The sequence below is a fragment of the Prunus avium genome, chromosome 5 (assembly GCF_965620075.1).
Source record: "Prunus avium chromosome 5, drPruAviu1.hap1.1, whole genome shotgun sequence".
NCBI lineage: Eukaryota > Viridiplantae > Streptophyta > Magnoliopsida > Rosales > Rosaceae > Prunus > Prunus avium.
Window position 1 is genome coordinate 17691060 of NC_142288.1, and position 24014 is coordinate 17715073.

General features: G+C 37.9%; 3 protein-coding genes across 3 annotated transcripts in view; all 3 read left to right on the forward strand.

The window, feature by feature from the left end:
• The first annotated feature begins 2656 nt into the window (after positions 1 to 2656).
• LOC110756287 (FCS-Like Zinc finger 2) lies at positions 2657 to 3983 on the forward strand. Its single transcript, XM_021957695.2, has 2 exons — positions 2657 to 3170; positions 3458 to 3983. The coding sequence occupies exons 1-2, from the start codon at positions 2851 to 2853 to the stop codon at positions 3648 to 3650; spliced, it is 513 nt and encodes a 170-aa protein (XP_021813387.1). The 5' UTR covers positions 2657 to 2850; the 3' UTR covers positions 3651 to 3983.
• Positions 3984 to 7305: 3322 nt separating this feature from the next.
• Positions 7306 to 10932, forward strand: LOC110756291 (cation/H(+) antiporter 2-like). Its single transcript, XM_021957700.2, has 4 exons — positions 7306 to 7557; positions 7785 to 8780; positions 9274 to 10214; positions 10650 to 10932. The coding sequence occupies exons 1-4, from the start codon at positions 7405 to 7407 to the stop codon at positions 10930 to 10932; spliced, it is 2373 nt and encodes a 790-aa protein (XP_021813392.1). The 5' UTR covers positions 7306 to 7404.
• A 1737-nt stretch (positions 10933 to 12669) lies between these two features.
• The window catches only part of LOC110756275 (pleckstrin homology (PH) domain-containing protein), a 35622-nt gene continuing 24277 nt past the window's right edge, over positions 12670 to 24014 (forward strand). The window contains exons 1-26 of the mRNA XM_021957683.2: positions 12670 to 12907; positions 14155 to 14258; positions 14646 to 14780; positions 14871 to 14921; positions 15122 to 15216; positions 15338 to 15455; positions 16143 to 16244; positions 16336 to 16524; positions 16619 to 16779; positions 17164 to 17334; positions 17546 to 17638; positions 17740 to 18064; positions 18174 to 18278; positions 18352 to 18447; positions 19077 to 19144; positions 19531 to 19651; positions 19736 to 19942; positions 20042 to 20242; positions 20409 to 20518; positions 21047 to 21143; positions 21247 to 21345; positions 21449 to 21613; positions 21693 to 21767; positions 21861 to 22280; positions 22363 to 22710; positions 22805 to 22936. Of these exons, the coding sequence (XP_021813375.2) occupies positions 12811 to 12907; positions 14155 to 14258; positions 14646 to 14780; positions 14871 to 14921; positions 15122 to 15216; positions 15338 to 15455; positions 16143 to 16244; positions 16336 to 16524; positions 16619 to 16779; positions 17164 to 17334; positions 17546 to 17638; positions 17740 to 18064; positions 18174 to 18278; positions 18352 to 18447; positions 19077 to 19144; positions 19531 to 19651; positions 19736 to 19942; positions 20042 to 20242; positions 20409 to 20518; positions 21047 to 21143; positions 21247 to 21345; positions 21449 to 21613; positions 21693 to 21767; positions 21861 to 22280; positions 22363 to 22710; positions 22805 to 22936 (3885 nt within the window). The 5' untranslated portion in view covers positions 12670 to 12810. The remainder of the gene's footprint in view (positions 12908 to 14154; positions 14259 to 14645; positions 14781 to 14870; positions 14922 to 15121; positions 15217 to 15337; positions 15456 to 16142; positions 16245 to 16335; positions 16525 to 16618; positions 16780 to 17163; positions 17335 to 17545; positions 17639 to 17739; positions 18065 to 18173; positions 18279 to 18351; positions 18448 to 19076; positions 19145 to 19530; positions 19652 to 19735; positions 19943 to 20041; positions 20243 to 20408; positions 20519 to 21046; positions 21144 to 21246; positions 21346 to 21448; positions 21614 to 21692; positions 21768 to 21860; positions 22281 to 22362; positions 22711 to 22804; positions 22937 to 24014) is intronic.

Genomic DNA, 24014 nt, shown 5'->3' on the forward strand with positions numbered 1-24014 from the left:
AAGATTGAAATATTATTTAATTCATTATATATATATAAAAAGTAAAATGCAGAAAATGGTGTAACATTCAAAATATCAGAAAATGCCATTAGTTAATACAAACATTAAGAATTAAAATTATTAATTAAATGAGGATAATATGGTAAATTCACAATTTTTCATATTAAAAAAAATTAAGATTAAAAGAAAAATCAGATAAGGAATATTATTTTTATGAAACACAACTACCCATTATCTTTTTTAATTATAAAATAAATTAAAATTTTTTTTTAAAAAAAAACCTCTTGCAGGCACGAAAACGCGTGCGGAGAGACTAGTCTATATATAAAGCAAAAATAGATAATGACCTTGGTTAATGTAAACATTAAGAATTGAAATTATTAATTAAATGAGGATAATATGATAAATTCACAATTTTTCATATTTTAAAAAAAAAGATAATGACCTATTTTATGGAACTCAACTACCCATTATCTTTTTTAATTTCTAAAATAAATTTAAAATTTTTTCAAAAAAAACCTCTTACAAGCACGGGAACGCGTGCGAAAATGCTAGTGTAGTTTAAAGTTTAAATTAAGAAACCAAACAAAACCCTACCAATCTCTAGACTCTCTTAATTACTAGCAGAAGAGGGCTCTCTTTAAATATAATTTATCTCGAATGGAAGGTTGAAGAAACGAATACAGCAAAAGATCCTCTTGCTGTCCTTTAGAAAAATAAATAATTAAAAATTTTTAAAAAAAAAAAAACGAAAAGCAAAGAGAATGCTCTAGAAAGATGAAATCTAAAACCGTGACAGTGAGGTGATACGATCCAACGGCTACAAAAGCAGGAAGCAAAAGCACAGGATCCTCCACGGTGGCAGTAAACCCTGAGTCAGTCAGTGAACGTAATTACTTTTGTCCTGCGCTCGCCGCGTGGCAGCTTCGCAGAACCCCGAGGCGGTGTGGTGGTACAAGCAGACCGCCACACGTGTGCAGCGGTGAATCATCAAGGAATGGGGCAGACCGGTCAGCTGCCCGGGGCTCTCTCGGGCAGCGGCCGTGCGTAGAGGGAACAAAAACCTCGGAGAAAGAGCTGCAGCGCACAATAAAATAAACAAATCCCAAGAAAAAGAACACCTCTTATCACGGCCCACTCCATCACCATAATGGGCCATGGGACCCAGCGTTGATGGTTTGTGGGGAGACGGGGCCCGCCGGTGGTAGGAAAACGACAAACGAATCTGGTATGTGTGACGTCGTTGGAGTGAGGGGCAAGGTGGGAAAAAGTGAAACCGTGGGTTTTGGTTTTGGAGGAGGCTGGTGGGGTTATTTATTAAGGTGAAATTACTTCATTGGATTTGTGAGACTTCGACTTGCATTTATGGCGCGTGAGATGGACTTCCATGAATCACCATATGAAATAAAAAACACTTGGGAGTGTCTTGAATTGAACTTCTACCAAACCCAAAACATGAAATCAAACAAGGGAATTAGTGGTAAGGAGAAGAATTTGGTAGTGTTGAAAGCTTTTAAAGCAACCCTAAACCCGAAAAGGGGGTTGGAAGGTGACTTGAAATTTCGCAAGGGACAATACTTTCAAACCATGAATAAAAATCTAGCTACTTTTTCCTATTTACAACACTATTCATTTCACGTATCTATTTGTTATTATATGACAAAACAAATGTTCCTAGGTTCTTAGTAAAGTAAAAATTGGAACCGGTCAATGTATAATATGGGTTGAAGAAAAAGTTAATATTTCACACATTTAGAGTGTAATGAATATTTACTTTCAATACGTTTGGTAGCCCTGGACAAGTATTTTGGGAGTTGTTTTGTATGCTGAGACTTAATTTATTAAATTGGGCAACAATCGGACATATATAGTGTCTTACAAGTCTCATATAGAATGTCGAGATTCAACTCCAATCTAATCCAAACTAGGCCACCAAATAAAGTCCTATAGTATAGAATGACTGTACTACAATACCGCATTAAACTTACTTGTCACATTGTTCTTCAAGTGAAAACGAGAGAGGAGTATTTCATTATTTGCATGAATGAAATATTGACCAAATTGAAACCTCCCATTTTCAATTTTGGCTTTCGTTTTAGCTTTTGAAACAAGAAAAGCAAAGTAAAACAAAGGCGAATGCCGTTGCCATGAGGCAATGCGAGGGGTCGACAAACAAAGACGAAAAAATCTGTATTTCTTCTTTCAAAGGCAAATGGAGGACAAAGGGCGGTGTTACCGTTACGTTTACGCGCAACGTGCTCGCGCGCGTGGGACCTGCCCTTCTCTCTCTCTCTCTCTCTGTACTGCACAACACTCACTGACGTTAAAACGTATAGTTGAGTGCGTTTAGGTCGCGAGTCGCGGGCCCCACCCAGTTCGGGAGCGCAACTGTGAAAGATCTCAGACCCCACATACGACAACATTCCGACTTTCTCTTCTACCCTCAAAGTTCGACAAAACCACAAGAATACCACTCCCTCAGTAGCCCCGCCCATTCCCGCCCTAATGGCAATAAACGTAATAATGGTGATAATGGAGGGTGAGCGGTAATAAAGTTTTAATATTTGTAACTTGGGCAATGCAGGTATTTTCAGCCAATGGATTCACAAGCACGGATTTCATAAATCTGCCGTTTGTTTATTGTTTGTTGGTTACATCTCCCTCTCTCTCTCTCTCTCTCTCTCTCTCTCTCTCTCCTCACCAACCCCTTTTTAAATACCCATCACCTTCTCCTCATTTCCCCACATCTTTTTCTGTTTCTCTGGTTCTTTTTTCTCTCTGGACAAAGCACAAATTGCAACTGGGTCTTCTCAAGTCTTTAAAAAAACACAAAAGATCAAAGCTTTAGACATGGACTCAATCTCCAGCAGCGCAAGAAGGCCTTGTTTCATCGAGGAAGATGATGGGTTGGCCTCACTGGCGGACATGGAAGCTGGGTTTTCTGGGAGCCACCACCCATTTTTCTCAAGGCCTATGTGTTATGCAAGAAGGAGCAGCAGCTTTAGAAACCTCTCTGGCATGGCTTCGTTTTCTTCCTCTTCTTCCTTGTCCCCGAGATCTGGGCGGTTCTGTGATGCCAGATTTGAAGAAACCCACCAGCCCCATTTCTTGGAAGCTTGTTTTCTCTGCAAGAAGCCACTTGGTGATAACAGAGACATCTTCATGTACAGGTTAGCCGCATAAAACCCAATAAAGTTTAATAATTTCATTTCTCATCTGAATCTGGTTGAGTGTTTTCAGAAAGAAAAAAAGTGTAGGATTATAGGGATTTTATTTATTTTCTCTAATAACAAACAGGAATTAGCAGTTGGGGATCTGAGAAAACCCATTGGTTTAATTTTTAATATAAGTTTTTGTAAATCTAGGTATTTAGATTTGAAAAGAACAAATCTAGATTTGTTTTGTATATAAAGGCTTGGATTCTGATGGGTATTTTGTGATTGGTTTAAATTTGCAGAGGTGACACTCCATTCTGTAGTGAAGAGTGCAGAGATGAGCAGATAGAAATAGATGAGGCCAAGGAGAAGAACTGGAACCTCTCTTCTTCCATGAAAGCCTTGAGAAAAAGAGAGCAAAGGAAATCAAACAACACAGCCAGCAACACCAACCAAGACTACCCTTTCCATACAGGCACAGTTGCAGCCGCTTAAGAAAAAACAATCAAAGAAGCTGATTTGTGTCCAAGAAAGTTGGAATGCCAAGGAGAGAGGAAGTGAAGAGGCAGAGCAAGACCCCCCTTTTTTATGAGGGATTGTGAATGTTTTATACATATGAAGGAAAGTGTGTGTCTGTGTGTGCTCTTAGCTCTATGAGATGGCTCTTTTTCTGGGTATTTCTTTTCTTTTTTTCTCGGTTTTTTCTTAGAAATTTTTGGTTCTATATATAAATATATAAATATTTTTCGTTCCCCTAATGTAATGCAAGCAAAAAGCTTCAGCTTTACAATGGTGAAGATATGGAAAAAGAAAAAGTTGTAAGACTCATTCTTGATTGTTCTTTGGCCTTTCCCTTATGTTGGGTTCGTGTTATTGGAATTTAGATTCGTGTGTTTTGGAATCTACTATAGCAATGGAAACTGGGGTCGCTTTTTGAAAAGATCTTTGCGATGTTGCTTACCATCAAAGTTATACAGTAGTTTTTTCTGTTTCTTTGCTGCACAAGTTACACAGTGGTTTGTAGCTTTTACCAACACTTTTTCAGCTACAATAGTGAATATCTTTTTGTGGGGGAGGTAGATTAGGGGTTGTTTTGTTATAAGATTCACTACATCAATAGCTTAATAGATCCCACTTTCATGGCTTGCAAGGTATGTCTCTCTAATAAGACATAAGAGATGCTTGCAGCAAGGGACATCTATTTCATGGTAGATACTAGACTTGTGTTGTCAAAGTTCATGCTTATGTTGTATGATTTTGATTCTGAACCATATATTCAAGTATGGGCATTTTTACTCACCATCCTTCTCAACATTAAACACGTGCAATCACGGTTATGTCAATAGACACGTGTCAAATGTTGAGAAGGGTGGTTAAAGTACACTTTGGGTTAAAATAGTGAGTAAAAATATACCCATTTAAGTGTAAGTTTACCGGAACAAATCACAATCTGACAACATAGTGTACTATTTTTTCTCTACCAATTCCACAATGTACTATTTTTTCACTACCAATTCACTGTCTCACAACAGAGCGCTTTAATTCACTGTCTCACAACACAGCTTTAATTCATTGTCTGACAACATCAGCAACGACTTTAGTTTGACCACAGGGTTTTCATGAGATTCATTATTCACTATTCATCATTCACTCTCAAGATTTGATAGGATTTTGGTATGATATGGACATCAACGATGCACAGTTATGTGGGGAGCATCATGCAATTGAGTTGGGTAGTGGTGAACAAAGAAATTCCAAACCATCCTTACGAAATCGAACACTTTTACTCTACTTGCCAATTTAGAGAGTTGGACCAAATTCGAACGGCAGATTATTAGGTGATTATAAGACTTTCAGTTCAAATAATTTGGCCCAACAAACCATATATGATAGGGTAATGCTAGGCTTACCACATTTTTGTACCATATTGTCTACCACCTCTCTAATAGAGGTAGAGCCCACAAATACAATGGGGCCCACCTCTATTAGAGAGGTGGTAAACAATGTGGTATAAAAATGTGGTAAGTCTAGCATTTTCCTATATGATATGGGAAGATGTGGCAGCCAGCGGTTCTACCAATACTAGGGGCAAATACTAGTTAGCAAAGCAACAATGGCCACATGCAACAACCTTGGGACTCAACCTTTTAAGTAAACTAATGTTTGGAGGTGAAAACCCATGATCACAAAGAGACAAACACTAACCAGACAATGTCATGTCGTTATTAAGTTAGGAGGAGCTCAATGGTTTGCAACAAATTATAATTTCTCTCTAGTGTCTCATTTCCTGAAGCTCTTCATTAACTTCACCTTTAAAACCCCTTGAAGAGACGCATCTTATTGTTTTCGGTAGCGATTTTGGACTCTCATAATTTAATTTTTAGCGTTCGGAATTGAGCATTTTATAATTTTTATAATTTCGAAACGAGTGTTAGAAGCTGAATCCGCTATCGTTATGATATTGTTTACCTCATTTTCTATAAGGAGATACTTCTATTTTCTGCGAATCACAGTTTGACTCATATGCCAAAATAATTTATCAAAAACACACCCAAAAAAAACTTATGAACATATATCACATTGCTATTGGTAGAAATATAAAAACTCCTACTTTTATGGTAAGGAGGGAAATATTTTTCTTTTTCTTCCTTAGAAGATTTGAGCTCCCACGGTAATCCCAACCCGTTTGCGAAACTAGGGGCTTTGGAAGAGAGCTAGGAGGTGGTTGAGTTTTGTTATTGTCGATTTGTGGTTTAGGTTGTTTTTGTTTTTTTCCTTCCTTTGTTTGTATCGGCCCAAACAAATCCCAATGTTCACATCATCAATTTGCCCTTCTTGCCAAGATTTTCCATTCCCCAGTATTCCACAGTTGTATAAAAGTTGTCTCCAATTAATTCGATCTTTGTCATTGCATGCATAACAAACAGATTGAATATATAAAGCAGTGGGCTAGAGATGCATGTGGTCGCCAATGTGCGGTCCGTATATATGATACCAATAGTTTGTATTCATATTGTAAGCAAAGCTGTGGTGATTCGCGATTCGGCAGGGGCCTTCATTGCAGGAAGGGCCTGGAAGTTTGATGCTTTACAAAGTGAGGCCTTGGCAGCACAAGAAGGTGTGGTTTTGGCGGTCGAAAGGGGTTTAACTAATATTCGTTTTGAGAGTGATTCTCTCTAGATCGTTATGACACTTGGATGCTCATCTTTGGATAGATCCTTCATTGGCCCTATCTTAGAGGACTAAGTTTTTGTTGTTACAGATCACTGGAGAAGGTTGTACCCCTGTTTGTCAGACTGCAAATGAGACTGCTCACCACATTGCTTGCTTTGCTTTATACCTTGGAACACTCATCTCTTGGTTCGTGGAACCTCCAGACTTTATAGTTGAAGTTTTATTTGAGGATTGTAACAAGTAGTTTTTACGGGTATGATCCTAGGGGAACGGGGGTATACTCGACCAGTGGTTAGGTCCCTGCTCTTGCTTGCAGTTGAGAGGGTAAGGCTACTCAGTTAGACCGATGACCGAGCCCGTATGTGTAGAGAAACTCGCTTAATCCCCGACGACATTGCCTGGTTTTTGTATTAGTTACAATTCCTATCAATAAAATCCTATCGCTATTCTCTCCAAAAAAAAAATAAAAAAATTGTAAGCAAAGCTTGAAAAAAAACTGATACTAATGGTGAAGAACTTCTTATAACCCGATTGTATAAAATCATAACAATGATGATGAGAAAGATAAATTCATAGTGGTAACTTGTATACAACCGTTTTAAAATATTTTCTCGTGCTATGTCGTGTTTGAAGCACTTACTAGCTAATTTGACATTCGACAATCGATTATTAATTATAACTAAATGAGATCTAGAATAGGGTTGAATATAAACATATGAAATTATGTTATATAAGTTGTGGTTAACTTTGTATTTGTTAGAAAAATTGGATTTGAAGTTGAGGAAACAGTCAAATAGGTAAGGATTAAAATATACTAGTCATAAACATGTGAGAATTCAAAAGTTGATAAATTAGGACAAGAGGATTTAAGACCACAGATTTTTACGGTTCCAAAAATAAGCTCAAAAGGGATCCAAGCCATTAGGTGGCTGGACTAATTCCTTCATACATAACCTCTTTCCTCACAACCAAGCCTCCTTGTTGCACCATTGACAACAAATCTGCATGTGAAAATTCATCTGATTGTTCAACATTTCTGATTCTTGCACTCTCATTTTGCATACTGATCGACAAAATGGAGGCTACTCACAAATTCGTGTGCCAAGACGATTTGGTCAACCCACTTTCTTCCATGGGAATGCAAGTAGCTTGCATCCTTGTCATCTCACACTTCTTTCACATTTTGCTCAAGGCCTTAGGTCAACCAGGCCCCATTGCCCAGATTCTTGTAAGCATCTCATTTTGATTTAAAACAAAATAAATTTGTCAATATGAATCATTCATTCGAACCTGTGATATAAATTGATGGTCTTGTAACATAACATGTTAAGTTATATATCTTGTTTATATATGAAGTTGGCTTTGTCAATCTAGGTCATCGATCAAGTAAAAATATTATTGTTCAAACAATGATTCTGATTGTCAATTTGGTAACATAACATGTCAAAATGACAGGCTGGTTTGGTGTTGGGTCCCTCAGGGTTGTCTAATATTACCGAAATAAAAGAATTCTTCTTCCAAGCTTCTGCTGCAGAATACTATGAGATGTTCGGGTTCTTCTGCCGGATTCTCTTCATGTTCCTCTTCGGTTTGGAGATGGACTTTGCCTATGTACGCCGCAACCTGCGCGTAGTGTGCATCGTAGCCTACGGTGGTGCCTTTGTAGCCAGCTTTTTTGGCCTTGTCGCCTCCTTCTTTGTCTACAAACACTTACTGGCTGAGAATGTCAAGCTGAATGCTAGCTTCGTCTTCTGCACCATGCTATTTGTGTCCTACACCTCCTCACCAGTCGTCAACCGCTTAGCAGCAGAGTTAAGGTTTGCAACATCAGACATTGGCCGCTTGGCAACATCTTCTGCCATGGTCGTTGAGCTCACTTGCTTACTTGTTTTCAATCTGATCATTGCCTTCACAAAACTAACTGCCTTGAGGGACGGCTTCTTCATCCTCCTTGGCTTGGTTCCGATACTTTTCGCATTCAAGTACTTGGCAGTGTGGTTGAACAAACGAAACAGAAAGCAGAAGTACCTTAGAAACCCAGAAGTGCTTCTCATTTTGTCGATTCTAATTGCGGGTTCGATGCTCATTGAAATGGCCATGTTTAATAGTGTGATAGCTTGTTTTGTTGCTGGCCTGGCTTTCCCCAAGGAAGGCAAGACGGCAAGAACTTTGTTGCACAAGCTTACTTACTCTGTCCACAACTTTGTGCTGCCTGTTTACTTTGGCTATATTGGGTTCCAATTTGATGCGAGCCATTTGAAGAGCTTGACCAACATTTTGTATATTGTCATACTTGTGTTGTTGAGCCTCGGCAGCAAGATTAGTGGCACTCTTGCGGTTTGCCACTATTTGAAGATCCCATTAAAAGAAGGGGTTTTTCTTGGCTTTGTGTTGAACTTGAAGGGACATGCCGATCTCTTGTTCGTTGGCAGCGCCTCAAAGGCTATAATTGTAAGGTTCTTAACTTTGATTATATATTTGACAGTTTTTATTTGCCCCTTCCAACTAAAAAAAAAAAAGCACAACTAACATTAAATGTATCATGTTTGCTGATTATATTGTTGATCACATCTTTGTGTGAGAGAAATCTTTGATTGAAACTATATGTACCACATTTATCGGCCACATTTTAGATGATATCTCTTATTACCTTCATTAGAAATGTGGTATAAATAGTTTCATTTTGCAAACTCGACTCCTTCAAGTGAGATCAACAATATGATCTATGTGGGGCAAATATTATTGTCAATTTGCCAAAACGGGAAAAGAAAACATGCACCACTTCCATTGCTAACATGAACTTTAATTTTTCCTATGAACATACATTTTATACACTGACCTTTTCTTTTTCCTTTTTTCTTTTTCTTTTTTTGGTCAAAACTATAGATCATGGCTCTAAATAAATTGAGTTTCTTTTTCATCTTATGCTTTGGTATTGTTTCAGACTTGGAACCCAACGGCTTACAATCTGTTACTAATGACAATTGTAATTAACACTGTAATATCAGGGCCAGTTGTGGCTTTGTTAATGAGAAAAGAAGAAAAACTCTTCACTCACACACACACCTCCCTCGGCTTCGGGCTTGAAAGTCCTGACCAAAACGAGCTCCGCCTCCTCGCCTGCGTCTACGGCCCCCGCCACATCTCTGCCATCCTCTCCGTCATCGCCACCCTTCGCGGCACCCAAACAGCCTCTATCATGCCCTACATGACTCACCTTATCGAGCTCAACCAAAAACGACGCACCAACGTGTCGTATCACGAGCTCGAAGCTGAGGAAATGAGCGACGAGGAAGACTATGGCGGCAACGACGTCCTCGAAATCCATGCAGCCGTCGACACATTCACTGCCGAGACCCAGATCCTCATCAACCTCAACAAGGCCGTGTCCACGTTGTCGAATTTACATGAGGAGGTGTGTAACACAGCTGAGGACTTGCGTGCGACGATTATTTTGCTGCCGTTTCACAAGCACCAAAGGATCGACGGCAAGATGGAGTCCGGGAAGGACGCTGTGCGGACAACAAATCAAAAGATTCTTCGTCACGCCCCGAGTTCTGTAGGGATGATTGTCGAGAAAGGGCTGGCCGGAGCGCTAGGGTTTTCGCAGCTGTTTACTGTGGACATTATGCAACATGTTGCGACGCTATTTTTCGGGGGGCCCGATGACCGTGAGGCCATTGCTTGGAGTACAAGGATCGCAAACCATCCTAGGGTTAACTTGACAGTGATTAGGTTTTTGCCGACGGAGTCATCCAACTCTCGGAATATGAAGGTGGAGAATGAAATAGGGGGCAATAGTGATATTGAGGTTTACATGGCCTTGTCGAGTTTAGAAACGGGCAATGACATTGACAATGCCTTTCTCAATGACTTCTATAATGGGTACGTATCACCTCTATATTTATCTTGCTTTATTTGCTAATATTTGGCATTTGTTTTTGTTTTATAGTCATATATTTTCTAAATTTGTAAAAAATGTCATACATACACCACTTTCACATTGTCAATAAGATATTATATAAGGAATACATGCATTTAGAAATAGTCGTTTTTCAGAAGAAACAATACAAACTTTGACACCATTAGGAGACATGATGAGATGATTAAATACACCATTAATAATATATAGCACAATGAGCACGAATAACTATGAATGATACCTATTACGCAACGATAGTGCTTTTAGCCACCTCATAATGTGGCGAGAATGTTAATGAATAACTATTAATCAAGTTTTCTTATAGTTTTTTCTTTTTGGTTCCAAAATAAGCATATGCATATTTTCAATAAACATTTGTGTCTTAATTGGTTGGGTAGGTATGTGGCGTCTGGTAAAGTTGGGTACGTAGAGAAGCAGGTGAACAATGGAGCAGAAACAGTGGCAGCCCTAAGAGACATTGGAGACTTGTACTCTCTATTTATAGTAGGGAGGGGTGGTCGAGGACACTCACCATTGACAACTGAGCTCAGTGATTGGGAAGAGTGCCCTGAACTTGGAACAGTAGGAGATCTCTTGGCTTCTTCAGACTTCAACATCAATGGCTCAATCTTGGTCGTCCAACAACATAGAAATTCCAAGAAAGAACTTATAGATGATTAGCTATATATTGTGAATTTATAATTATTTCATAATGTAATTTAGTGCTTCTTTCAATATTGTATATACTCAAATATATAATAGGGTTTTCGACTTTGGCTGGGTCATCCTAGTTTCTGTCTTGTCATTTATACATATACAAGAAAAAGCCTCATTAGACCTCTTGGTCCTTATCATAGGGAAATCTATCATCTTTAAAGGGTTAGCCCAAAAAGCCAGATCACTGCGCTCAAACCGGAATCCATTTCAAAATGAGTTTCAGAAAATTGCGACATAGTGGATGAACGTGAAGCTCCTAAGAATGCAGTTCACATGCCCAATGAATGTGACCTGAACTTATAACCACATAATGTAATCTAAGCAGAAGGCCTTAAAAGTGAAATATTCAAAATCCTCAAAATTGCCATTGATTAATGAAAAATACTAAAACATAAGACGCTTTATCAAATAGGGACAAAATAATACATTCACAATGTATTTAAATTAAAAGGAAAAAAAAACATGTACTGCAGTTGTCCATAGAAGTAGGGGACAACTACCTTCAAAACTTACCATTTCAATATTAAATTTATATATATATAACTCAGTATAAAAAAATCACGAGTGTGCCAAGAGGGGCTTTGACGGGGTCTAGCATAGTGGAAAATGTCTTTAACTTACAGACTAGTGGTCTCAAGTTCGAACCCTTATACCACCTTGGTAGTGTGTATGAGAAACCCCCCTTATTTTGTAATTTAGACTATCGCTTGTATGAAAAAAAAAAAAAAAAAAATATGCCACTTCATTAATTGATTTACTCAATACACCCATTTGATGGTTTGCAATCATTTAGATTCTCTAATTAGGGAGACAATGAGCACTTAAAAAATTATTTTAATAAAATATGAATGTATTTTCCATTTTGGATTAGTGTTTAGATTCTGTTTTGCCAGCTTTCTACAAATTGGATTAGTGTTTGTAATTTCTCATGTTCTGACAAACAAGAAAAGAAAATCTTCGAACCTTTAACCAAAAGAAAAAGGAGAAACCAAGGTGGTTGGTGTGAGTGGTTCGGCACTCTCATTCCTTAAGAGAGGTCAGGGATTCAATCCTTGCGCTCGTATAGAGTCACCACTTTGGTCAGCACTTTACCCCTTACGGGCCGACCCGGTGTGAGCGGGGATTAATCTGGGTTGTGGTTAAGACTTAAAAGTGCCACCCATAGTTGGGGCCCATCCAGGACCAGGACCACCTCGTGATTCAGACAAAAAAAAAAAAAAAAGAAAGAAAAAGAAGAAAAAGAAAAAGAAAATTTGGGATCCACATCGCATAAGATCACCACGTGAGAGAGCGGCGAGGTGGCGTATAACGCCCTTAACGCTTGGACCTTTTATGGCACGTGGCAGTGTGTCCCAAAAAGAGACCTAAAATGGTAATAAAACTCCAAACCCAATAATCACATTTGGGGCCCGAAACAAAGACCCGTCCGACAAACGACGTCACTTCACTTCGTGTCCACCACACAAACCACAGATACCCAGCTCACCTAATACTCCTTCTACTGCCAATCTCCAACTCCCAACGAACAGTCCGCGCAAAAAATCGTCTCAATAACCCGCCACGTAAGATCACAGAACCCAAAATCACACACGTCGAGTGATCATTGGACCGATCATTATTAGAAGCTGATCCGCTACGCAGAGGAACAGAACTCTGGGCCGCATCGTCTATTCGTGCACGTACGTAGCGTGGTCTGGAAACTTTTCTCATTCTGCGAGCACCGTCTTTACCTTGTTCGATTTCTCATTCTGAAAATTTAATTTCCACAGTTCTTGAAAGCTCTCACGGTTTCTGATAAAAATCGCGGAATGAGGTAGCGATTTTCGACTACTCTTCTCGAAGATGTTGGAGGATCAGGTGGCGAACCTCTTGCAGAGGTACCTCGGCAACTACGTGAGGGGGCTCAACAAGGAGGCCCTCAAGATCAGCGTGTGGCAAGGTTCGAGTAGCTTCTTTGCTGCTTCTTCTTCTTCTTCTTCTTTTTTGATTCTTTCTTCGTTTCTTGTGGAAAGTGTTTTCTTGATGCTTTTGGTTTTGTGCTTTTGATTGGTTTGATTGTGAATTGAGTTGTTTTCTGTTGATTGAATTTGAAATGGTCCCAGACGGTGCGTTTTGAGTGATGTAAAAAAGGGTTTTGTTTGGGTTTTAGGATAGCTTGGTGCCAGTGGCAGGTTTTGAGGGCTTTAGTGAAGATAACTTGATTTGGATGATTTGAATAGTGACACTCTACTAGCTACTTGGGGTTGTTTCAAATTGAAACACTTATGCAAGTAGCTATGCACATGCTTTAGTCTAACCTTCATTTGATCATGATGATCATTTCTGTGTTTATTTGATCATATTTAAACGACTAAATGGTTTTCTTTTTGGTTATTATTTTAGTGAAAATCTCTGAAGGGGGACATTAGAAATGTAGGATTTAGATACCTTTAATGACAAAAAACTTGGCATCAATGCACACATTCACATGCATATATACATGCAGTTTTTAAACTTTTGGCAGCAATGAAACAAACTTCAATACCAAACTCAACCATCAGAACACCCATTAGTTTTATCAAACATAAGTAACCAGCACTTAACAACCATACCCAGCAATACAGACTACAGCATACAGAGCAATAACAATCATACTCAGCAATACACACACCTAAGTAATAGATGCCTTCTGATCCAACAATATGGATGAAAGCCTTATGCCCCTAAAAGTATCTGAAACAGATGCCCACAAAGAGGACCGAAAAATCACCCCATCCCGCAATTCCTACACTCCCGTCCCTCTAAAAGCCTTAGAGATTTGTTTGTTACTTTCAATCCAAATGAACCATAAAATAGCCAAAATCTACAGCTCCATAGGACCTTGGTCCTTTTCGCTCCACCGAAACCCTTGCTCTCAGCAAGTATAACACCCCTCTGGAGCATCCCAAGCCATCTATGCTTCTCTGAACAACTTTTACCTTTGCTTTGAAGCAACGTAACTATGTATCTGAATATGAATGACATTCTCTCCATCACTTATAAATTGTGGTTTCTTTATTTTATTGTACATTTTAAGTTGTCATTGGCTTTATAAATGCAGTTACTCTAAGGTTAGAGAAATGCTATTGTGCATGTTCTGCAGTATCAAATTCTTATGATAGAGCCTGAGAAGCTAATTATGTACTTATTACCTAAAATGCGAATCAGGTGATGTCGAGCTAAAAAATATGCAGTTGAAGCCAGAGGCACTCAATGCATTAAAATTGCCAGTGAAGGTTAAGGCAGGATTTCTTGGATCAGTGAAACTTAAGGTGCGGGGCTAACATTGTTTTTTTTTTATAATTGTGTTGAATTATTTTCTTTTGAATGTTGTTCAGCTTTGTATTGGACGAAATGTTGAGAAATTTGACTTCATTTCCATTTCTTGGAGTAATATTTTTAGTTGTTCCAAAAGCAGCATTTGATGTTTAGTTGATATAGATTATGCATCTTAACTTTGACATGAACATATAATATGATAATTGCAGTTTTCACCTAGTATGTACTTTTTTATTACTAGACATTTTCATTTTCTAATTTACTGTGTATATTTTGTTTGTGTGGAATATTGTTATAATATTTGGTTTTGAGAAGTTTTCTTATGATATTTGTTATGAACTGTATTTCTCCAATGAGGTTATTATTTTTTTTGAACGAAGGTTCCATGGAGCAAGCTTGGCCAGGATCCAGTTTTAGTTTCTTTGGATCGCATTTTTCTATTAGCTGAACCCGAAACCCAAGTTGAAGGATTTAGCGAGGATGCTGTGCAGGAAGCTAAGAAGAATCGAGTGCGGGTAAGACACAGTAATCTATGTGGTGGAATTCATGTGTTCTCTGCCACTACATATTTGAGTGATCATATGTGTTTTTTGCCTTGTAAATAGGAAATGGAAATGAAGCTGTTGGAGAGGACGCAGCAACTAAAGTCAGAAATGGTAGGGTTTAGCATAATCCAAGTTTGCTTGTATTTTAGAATACGGCTTTACCTTAATTTTAGGCTCCCTTGCTCCAGCATATGGGTTTAAAATCTGATCTTGGGTGATTATTTTAATGCTATATGTCTTCTTCTGGAATTCATATCTAATTTATCTATTATGATATCATTTTACTATTTGTAATTTGTTTCTCTTTGAAGAATACATCATGGTTGGGATCCCTGATCAGCACAATAATTGGAAATTTGAAACTTTCAATTTCAAATATTCACATCAGATATGAGGATCTTGAGAGGTATAGAAAAACCTGTATGAGTGTTTTATTCTATTTAGTTAGTCTGTTTTCGGTCAACTATGTCTTGGGTAGCAATCCTAATTATGTCTTGGGTTTATGCTTTATGTCTTCTATGGTGTAGCAATCCTGGCCATCCGTTTGCAGCAGGCATAACCTTGGAAAGACTTTCAGCTATGACAGTTGATGAAAATGGAAAGGAAACCTTTGTCACTGGGGGTGCTCTAGACCGTATTCAGAAGGTTCCTTGTTATCATACTATATGAAATTCTAATTTCCACAGCAGTATTCAGATAAATTTTTTTTTTTTTGCATGTTTAAGATGCTAAATATATATTTTATTAGGAAAAAACTTTCATAAATGGAAAATGAGCGGGTGCATCAGAGGACAAGGTGTCCACTGACTTCCAGCTCCTAACTAACAAAATCTATGGACAACAGAACCAACAAAGAAGATACAACTAAACAACAAATACAGCAAGAACAAACTCTAAGACACTACAGCTATCCAATAAAAAAAACAACCGGAAAAGAGTTGTCCCTATACTCTACAGATGCTGTAGCCCAGAAAGATGACAAAAATTGAACCCTCCAACAAATGATCCACGTCCTCAGCATCAAGTATCCTTACATATCTCTCCACCAAACTACCAAAAATATAAAATATAAATGCATAGACCAATAAGTTCAATAATGGATACTTCCAGGTTGATGTTACGGGAAGTCACTGTATGATTATTGCGTGTCATTTGATTTTTTGAAATTGACTTCGTATATCCCTGAGATTCTTTCAAATACTGATTAAAGCCGTCTATTTAAGCAAAAAAATTAGAACAAGTAAGCATTTCTTGTACTTGTGAATAACTTGGCTTCAACGATATATTGATCCCTTCTGTCTTTCTGCTTATGCTATAATCTGTCGTTTTCAGTCTGTTCAACTTGATCGGCTTGCACTTTATCTGGATTCTGATATTTCTCCATGGCAAGTTAACAAGCCATGGGAGGATTTGCTTCCATCAGAGTGGGTCCAGGTATATGCTCAATCCTCTTTTAGCAATAGAGGCCATGTACCTGCATGCACATACATGCGTATATTTATATATTACCTTTTTGGCACTTCAGGTTTTTAGATTTGGCACTAAATATGGTAAACCAGCAGATGGATTAATAAAAAAGCACACTTACATACTGGAACCTGTGTCTGGAAATGCCAAGTACTCAAAACTACGGCCAAATGAATTTGCTGACAGTGGCCAGCCTTTACACAAAGCAGCAGTTAATTTGGATGATGTGACTCTCTGTTTGCCAAAGGTTCATTTTCATTTTCATTTTCTATTCCTTCTGATTTAGTGCTGGGAGGTAATGTGATTTGTTTTAAAAGCAATTGAATACTATTTGTTTGCAGGATGGATACAGGGATGCACTAAAGTTAGCTGATAATTTTGCTGCATTTAATCAGCGCTTGAAGTATGCTCATTATCGTCCGCATGTCTCTGTGAAATCTGATCCTCGGTCTTGGTGGAAGTATGCTTATAGAGTCGTTTCTGACCAAATGAAGAAGGCAAGGTCAGGATCAATGAATTTCTTTTAATTCTCCTGCCTTATGAATTGTTGTGTTTCTGATGGACTTCGTGGCGATATTGTTTGGGATTTTCTTATCTTATCTATATATTATTTTTTCCTGTAAAAAAATAGGAAAATTCTCCTCCCCGATGAGATTTTATGTTGTGAGCCTTAATCCCAAAATAGTGAAATACTTTTTTAACAGTAAAGAAAAGGGCTTCCTATCTTAATCAGTTAACTTAGTTTAGTTTTATTAATATTAATACATTTTAATTTATGCAAATTTTGTTAACAAATGAAAAAGCAGTGAACTTCGTTATATGCTCTGCAAACTGAATTTAGATACATATTTTTTTATATTTGCTTAAAGCATTATCTTTGTGGCAGTGGGAGATTGTCATGGGATCAAGTTCTGAAGTACGCAAGCTTACGTAAAAGATATATCTCGCTATATGCTTCACTGCTTAAATCTGATCCTAGTCAGGCAGTAGTTGATGACAACCAAGACATTGAGGAGCTAGATCGTGGACTTGATATTGAACTCATACTACAGTGGAGGTACTCTTTTTGTTGTAAATGTATTTAGTTTCTGATAGTTATTAATTGTATGAAATTAGCCATTCTCTCTACCTGTTGAAACTGGTGTGTTTCTATGCATTTTTAGCTGCATAGCTGGTGTTACATTTATTGTGTAGATAGACCATTGCATGTTCCTTGAAATGATTTTTGCCTTGAAGTATTTTGTAGTATTGTGGTTTCATTCATGCAGGATGTTGGCTCACAAGTTTGTAGAGCAGTCATTAGAGTCAGACCTTGACTTGAGGAAACAGAAAGCAAAGAAATCTTGGTGGTCAATAGGATGGTAATAGTTTTACCGTCAAATTTGAAACTAGGTCTCCCGACACCCTAGGTATTTGTATATTCTGATGTTTGCTTGTTTCCTAATTCTATCTACTGTTCCAGGGGCAGTCAGTCTCAGATAGATGAGAGTGAGCCATTTAGTTTCAGCGAGGAAGACTGGAAGCAGTTAAATAACATCATTGGGTATAAGGAAAGTGATGATAGGCTGTCGGTTGTAATTAATGACAAGGCGGAAGCTCTTCAGACTTCCTTGAGCATTTGTATGAAACATAATGCTACTAAGCTCATTGATGAGTCCCAGGAGTGTCTTGCTGAATTATCATGTGAAGGCCTGGATTGCTTTATAAAGCTTTATCCAGAGACAAAAGTTTTCAACGTAAAATTGGGATCATATAAGTTATCAACACCGAATGGTCTCCTTGCTGAGGTAGGCCTTTCTCCTGCTGTGTGTTGTATTTTTTAAAACGTTTTCTCTTCAATATTTATGGATTAATTTCCCTATTTCATCCATAAATCATCTATTTACTTCCCTGCAGAGTGCAAGTGCGCATGATTCTTTAGTTGGCACATTCTGTTTTAAGCCTTTTGATGCAAATGTGGACTGGAGCTTGGTTGCTAAAGCTTCTCCTTGTTATGTGACTGTATGTTTTTGCTACGCCAAAGTTACTACTTCCTCCAAGGTGTACTTGTTTACTGATTTGATCTCTCTGGCAGTATCTAAAGGACGTTATCGGTCAAATTATAAAATTCTTCCGAAGTAATACAGCTGTTAGTCAGACGATAGCATTGGAAACCGCAGCTGCAATGCAGGTTATTTGAAATATGCTTAAATAGTTATTTCAACTGCTTTCCAAGCTTGCTGGTGTTGAACATGTTAACCAAGACGTTACAATCATTGTGTCTGTTTGTGTTTTTCTTCTAATTTTAAATATTGTTGCTTGGACTTCTGAAATTAATTGGAAATTTCAATTATTTGATTGGTATGTAAGTCATAGGGGCAATATTGGGAGATTTTTTTTGAGCAAAAAGTAGAAAAATTTAGGAACAAAGATTAAATATTCAAAGAAACATGCATCCATTGGATATGTTCTTTACGGAGTTTATATGCTAAGGCACAACACTGAGTTACTTTTGACTTTCCTTCGGTGCCTATGTCATGATGCAAGATCAGGAAAATGTAGAGAATATTGTCAGGATGCTAAATGAAGTACATCAGCTTGCGTGCTGATTTTTCTAAAGATGCCCAAGATGGAATAGTTTAGGAAGAATTCAGTGAAACATGATGATTATATTGTTTTACAACTCTCTTTGCAGCATATGCATGATTTTACCATGGCCTGATTAGAGCTGTGGCTGCTTGTTATTCTGTCGCAGCAAGTATGGTGATCAAATTTTCTGTTAATGATGGTATACAAACTGTCTTTTTCAATATATACCAGATGACAATCAATGGAGTCAAGCGCACAGCTCAGCAACAAGTGAACAGAGCATTGAAAGACCATTCCAGGTTCTTATTTCATTTCTTTCTGGAGTACCTTGAGCCCCTTCCCTAAAATTATATTGATCCCGTGAATGAGAGGAAAAATTGACCATAACATGCTAATGGTAGAATTACATAAGGGTGAGGGAAGTGCTGATTATATACGGACAAATACAATAGCGGGATCCCTTTTTAAGTGGACATACATATATTTGTATATATATAAACATAATATATGTTTCACATTGTTGTGTCCCATGGGCCAGGTTGTTTGGAGTGCCGTGGGTTTGGTTGGCCTCGAAATTGCTATTTCTTTTGGGTGGACAATTATTTCTGTATCTTTTCTTAATAAAAGTTTGTGATGCTTAGCTTCTTTGTATTTATTCTATTAATGTTTTGTTATCATTTGTTAGGTTTTTGCTGGATTTGGACATTGCGGCTCCGAAGATTACAATTCCTACTGATTTTTGTCCCGACAACACACATCCAACAAAACTCATGCTTGACTTGGGAAATTTGGTTATTGGAACCAAGGTTAACAACAATATTAGTTCTTAATTATCTAATTGTGAGTTTGTTTCCTACAGACATTTATGTTGAGCTTGAAAGTGCATGCAGGATGACTATGGAGGTGGATCCCCGGAGGAGCTAGATCTGTATCTGCAGTTTAATTTGGTTTTAAGAGATGTATCTGCTTTTCTGGTTGATGGTGACTACTGTTGGAGCCAATCTCCTTCAAACAATTCTGCTGGTTGTGCTAAATTAAATGGTGTTAGTTTGTTGCCTTTATTCGATAAATGTGGGGTAACTGTAAAGCTTCAACAGGTAAAATACTGTGACCTGTTTAGCTTAAATACGATGCTTATTTTCTCGTGGCATTTGCGAAGATTAAGGTTTTGGATGTTATTTTGTTATTACATCCAGATTAGATTAGAGAGCCCATCCTACCCTTCAACAAGAGTCGCTGTACGGCTACCATCATTAGGGTTCCACTTCTCTCCAGCTCGGTATCATCGATTGATGCAAATTGCTAAGATTTTTGAAGAGGATAGTGAGGACTCGGATCTCCTTTGCGCTTGGAATGAGCCTGACTTCGAGGGGTGGTTGTCTCTTCTTGCTTGGAAGGTTGCAATCTATCTATCTCTCCCCACCGTCTTGTCTCCCATTTGCCCCCTAAACAAAAGAACACATCCCCAAAGTAGTTCATGTCTTTATTATAGTGCTATGTTTGAGCATCTACTCATTCCTATAAACAGAACTGATTCATTTCTTTATTTTAATGTGATGATAGGGTCTCGGGAATAGGGAAGCGGTGTGGCAGCGGCGCTACCTATGCTTAGTTGGGCCTTTCCTTTATGTACTTGAGAACCCTAGCTCTAAATCGTACAAACAGTGTATCAGGTTCGGATGCCAACTTTTCCAAATTGAGTTGTGATTGACATGATAGTATCTACTTAATATGTAGATATATATCCAAAAAGTATGATTCAGAAAGAAAACAAAGATGGAGATATTTGCCATTGTTGCAAAAGTTTTAATTGAAATCTTGTGGAATGATTTATTTGTCTATTTGTTAAAAAAATGCATATATTCTTTGGTTTTTCTTCCATTCCTCGAGTTGAATTGATTAAGTAGCCTTTTATACAGACTACTTGTGTCAAGATATACGCAAGTACCACTGACTTGGTTCATTTCACTGAACCACATCCACACCTTTGTATATTCCAATAACTCCATCTGTTTCTAGATATGAATTCACTGCTATTTATAATGTTCTAGAAAATTCTAAAATAGTTTCTCAACATTTCATAACTGCTAAAAATTATATATGCAACACTTCATATAATATAATAAGTATATATTAAGTGGAATGTTGTATACTAGAATTTGTATTAAGTCTAACTAATGCTTGCAATATGCTTATGGCAGCTTAAGTGGAAAACACATATATCAAGTTCCCCCAGAGTCTGTTGGTGGTGCTGATCTTGTGTTGGCTGTCTGTGATGCTGCACGAGCGAATAGCAAGGTTGTAACTCCATCTTTATAGTTAGAAAGAACACTTATTTGTATAGCCCCCTGTATAATGGTTTGTTGAGTATTACTTAGTTTTAGTTATTTTTTTTATATAGGTTGTGGAGGATGCAAATGCACTAATAGTGCAATGTGATTCTGATGATTCGAAGAAAATTTGGCAGAGCCGGTTGAAGGGGGCTGTCTATCGTGCATCGGTAATCCTTGTTTAGTTTGTGGTAGACATATCCTGGCTTCGATATGAAAGCACTTTTAACTTTTAAGGACATGCATAGGCCTCTTAAGTAGTTTTATATGCAGGGTTCTGCTCCTGTAACTAGTCTATCTGAAACTTCATCTGAGTCCGAGGATTCTATAGTGAAGCTTAATGACAAAGATGATGTGGTTGATTTATCGAAAATGGAGAGAGCATTTATTACTGGTGTTCTTGATGAACTAAAGGTCTGCTTCAGTTATAGTTACCAGGTAAGCCTAAACTATATACTTGATAAAAAATTGCCTTGTAAGAGAAGATCTGACAGAGCTGTTTTTCTCTAATCTCTAGCACGACCAGAATTTTATGAAAGTGCTCCTAACTGAAGAAAGGCGTTTATTTGAATTTCGAGCAATAGGTGGCCAGGTGATACATTAATCGAAATAGGCATTGGTGTGTTTTGATGTTTTTAAATGTTTTTGTTTTTCCGACTCCAGAGAGTTATGTTTTTGGACACAGGTTGAGGTATCGGTTAGATCAAGTGACCTGTTCATTGGAACTGTTTTAAAATCTTTGGAGATTGAAGACTTAGTTTCTGGCAATAGCATGTCTCAGCCTCGCTATCTGGCAAGATCGTTCATCCGTAATGCAGAAACACGTTTAACCTCTGGTGCCACAGAGAATCAGAGTTTTGATGGCAGTGAACTAACCCCGACTGAAGGAGATGAATTCTACGAGGCACCAGAAAATTTGGTTGACCCTGAAAGTTTATTGTTGAAATCTCCTCGGTTTACTCGTATTCCTGGTCTACTCCCGGTTAATGAACTTGAAGAAAGTAAGGAGAACATTGAACTCAATGGTTCATTGGATAGTTTTGTGAAAGCTCAAATAGTTAGATATGACCAAAGCTCTCCTCTATACCATAATATAGACATGCAGGTGAGTATTATTCTGTGTTAAATTTGGGGCTTGATCCGTTATGTTGTTGCTTGACTTGTTATTCTTTAAATGGTTGTTTTAGGTCTCAGTCACCCTGACTACCCTATCATTTTTCTGTCGGCGACCAACAATTCTTGCCATCATGGAATTTGTTAATTCTATTAACATTAAGGATGAAAGCTGTGAATCTTTCAGTGACAGTTCTTCGGCAGCTATTGTGAAACAGGAACTCTCCAGAGATGATGCAGTTGGTAGTCCACGATCAGTGACAATCAATGATTCTTCAATTAAAGGATTGCTGGGGAAGGGAAAGTCCAGAGTGGTTTTTAATATAACATTAAATATGGCTCGCGCTCAGATTATATTAATGAATGAAGATGAAACCAAACTTGCTACTTTGTCACAAGATAATTTGGTTACCGATATTAAGGTTTTCTCAACTTTGTCCATCCTCATTCATCCTCTAGAATTTCTGTTTTTATTAAACTCACCTGTTCAGGTTTATAAACCATATTGTTTTTCAGGTGTTCCCATCCTCTTTTAGTATTAAGGCAGCCCTTGGAAATCTTAAAATAAGTGATGAGAGTCTTCCTAGCAGCCATATGTACTTCTGGGCATGTGATATGAGAAATCCAGGCGGCAGTTCATTTGTTGAGGTAACACTATGTTCCTACCAATAAGAATAACGTGTGATCATTTAACAAAAAGACTGATCATACAAGAACAACTAATTAAGATTTTGTCTTGAGCTTATGTTTCTAAAGTTCTTCTGATGATGGAAATTTAAGTTTGTTCATGATTTTTTCTTTCTTTTTATCACTCCAGAGGCTTTTTTTTTTGTTCTAGATTTTAAGACATGTTCCTCAGTAACTTGTGTGCTTTCTTTGATGGCTATTGAATAGGTCAAGGGACCAAATAATGTTTAATTCTCTATGTACCAGTACGCCAAGGGACATAGTGAGGTTTTGGGAGGAATTGGCTGGGTTGTCTGGCTCGATAGTGCATGAGTGGGGATTTTCATATGGTGAGATTTGTCATAGAGAAATGTAATGCAGGAAGGGTGACAAGGAGCACGTGTTATGATTTCTTAAGGGAAACAAACTTGTGTAATTCCGAGTTACACAATGCAGTCTTCACTCTTCACTAGGTCAAATATGAGAGAAAATGTGATTCCAAAAGATTTGACAGATTTTTGCATACTGCAGAGTGGGAAGAGGGATTTCCTAATGTGAGGGAGATGGCCCTTAGTGGGGTTGTTTCAGATCGTTGTCCTATATTGTTTGATTCTAATAACATGTGGTTGGAACTGCTTCAAGAAGTGGTGGGAAAGTAGGGAGTTTAAATGGTTGCTAGGGTTAAGTTTTAGTTGATGTAAGAAAGGAAAAGCGGGAAGTGCAGGAAAAATAATTAAAGAGCTCCATTTGTTGGAGTAAGGGGACAGATTGCTGGAAGAGTGCCGAAGGGAGAGGGCAAGCTAAGACTAAAATTGTGGGAGGCTTGTTTTCAAGGAGATTTGTGGAGGCAAAAAAGTGGCTTGGGCAAAAGAGGGTGATGACAGTACAAAAATGTTGATAAAATGGTAAATAGGATGTAAAAAAGAAATTTGATCAAAATCTTGGAATTGAGTGATGGGCCGTTCACTGATGACAAGGGGAGGATTGAGGAAGAAGTAATTAATTTTTGTAAGAGATTTCTGTAGAAAGGAAGGTGGGGAAAAGGAAAGGGCGATGGTGA

Bases quoted from the DNA above. Each gene is read 5' to 3' on its own strand.
- LOC110756287 (XM_021957695.2), top strand. From the start codon at position 2,851: ATGGACTCAATCTCCAGCAGCGCAAGAAGGCCTTGTTTCATCGAGGAA. The intron at 3,171-3,457 runs GTTAGCCGCATA...TTAAATTTGCAG, and splicing joins AGAGACATCTTCATGTACAG to AGGTGACACTCCATTCTGTA.
- LOC110756291 (XM_021957700.2), top strand. From the start codon at position 7,405: ATGGAGGCTACTCACAAATTCGTGTGCCAAGACGATTTGGTCAACCCA. The intron at 7,558-7,784 runs GTAAGCATCTCA...TCAAAATGACAG, and splicing joins GCCCCATTGCCCAGATTCTT to GCTGGTTTGGTGTTGGGTCC. The intron at 10,215-10,649 runs GTACGTATCACC...TTGGTTGGGTAG, and splicing joins CTCAATGACTTCTATAATGG to GTATGTGGCGTCTGGTAAAG.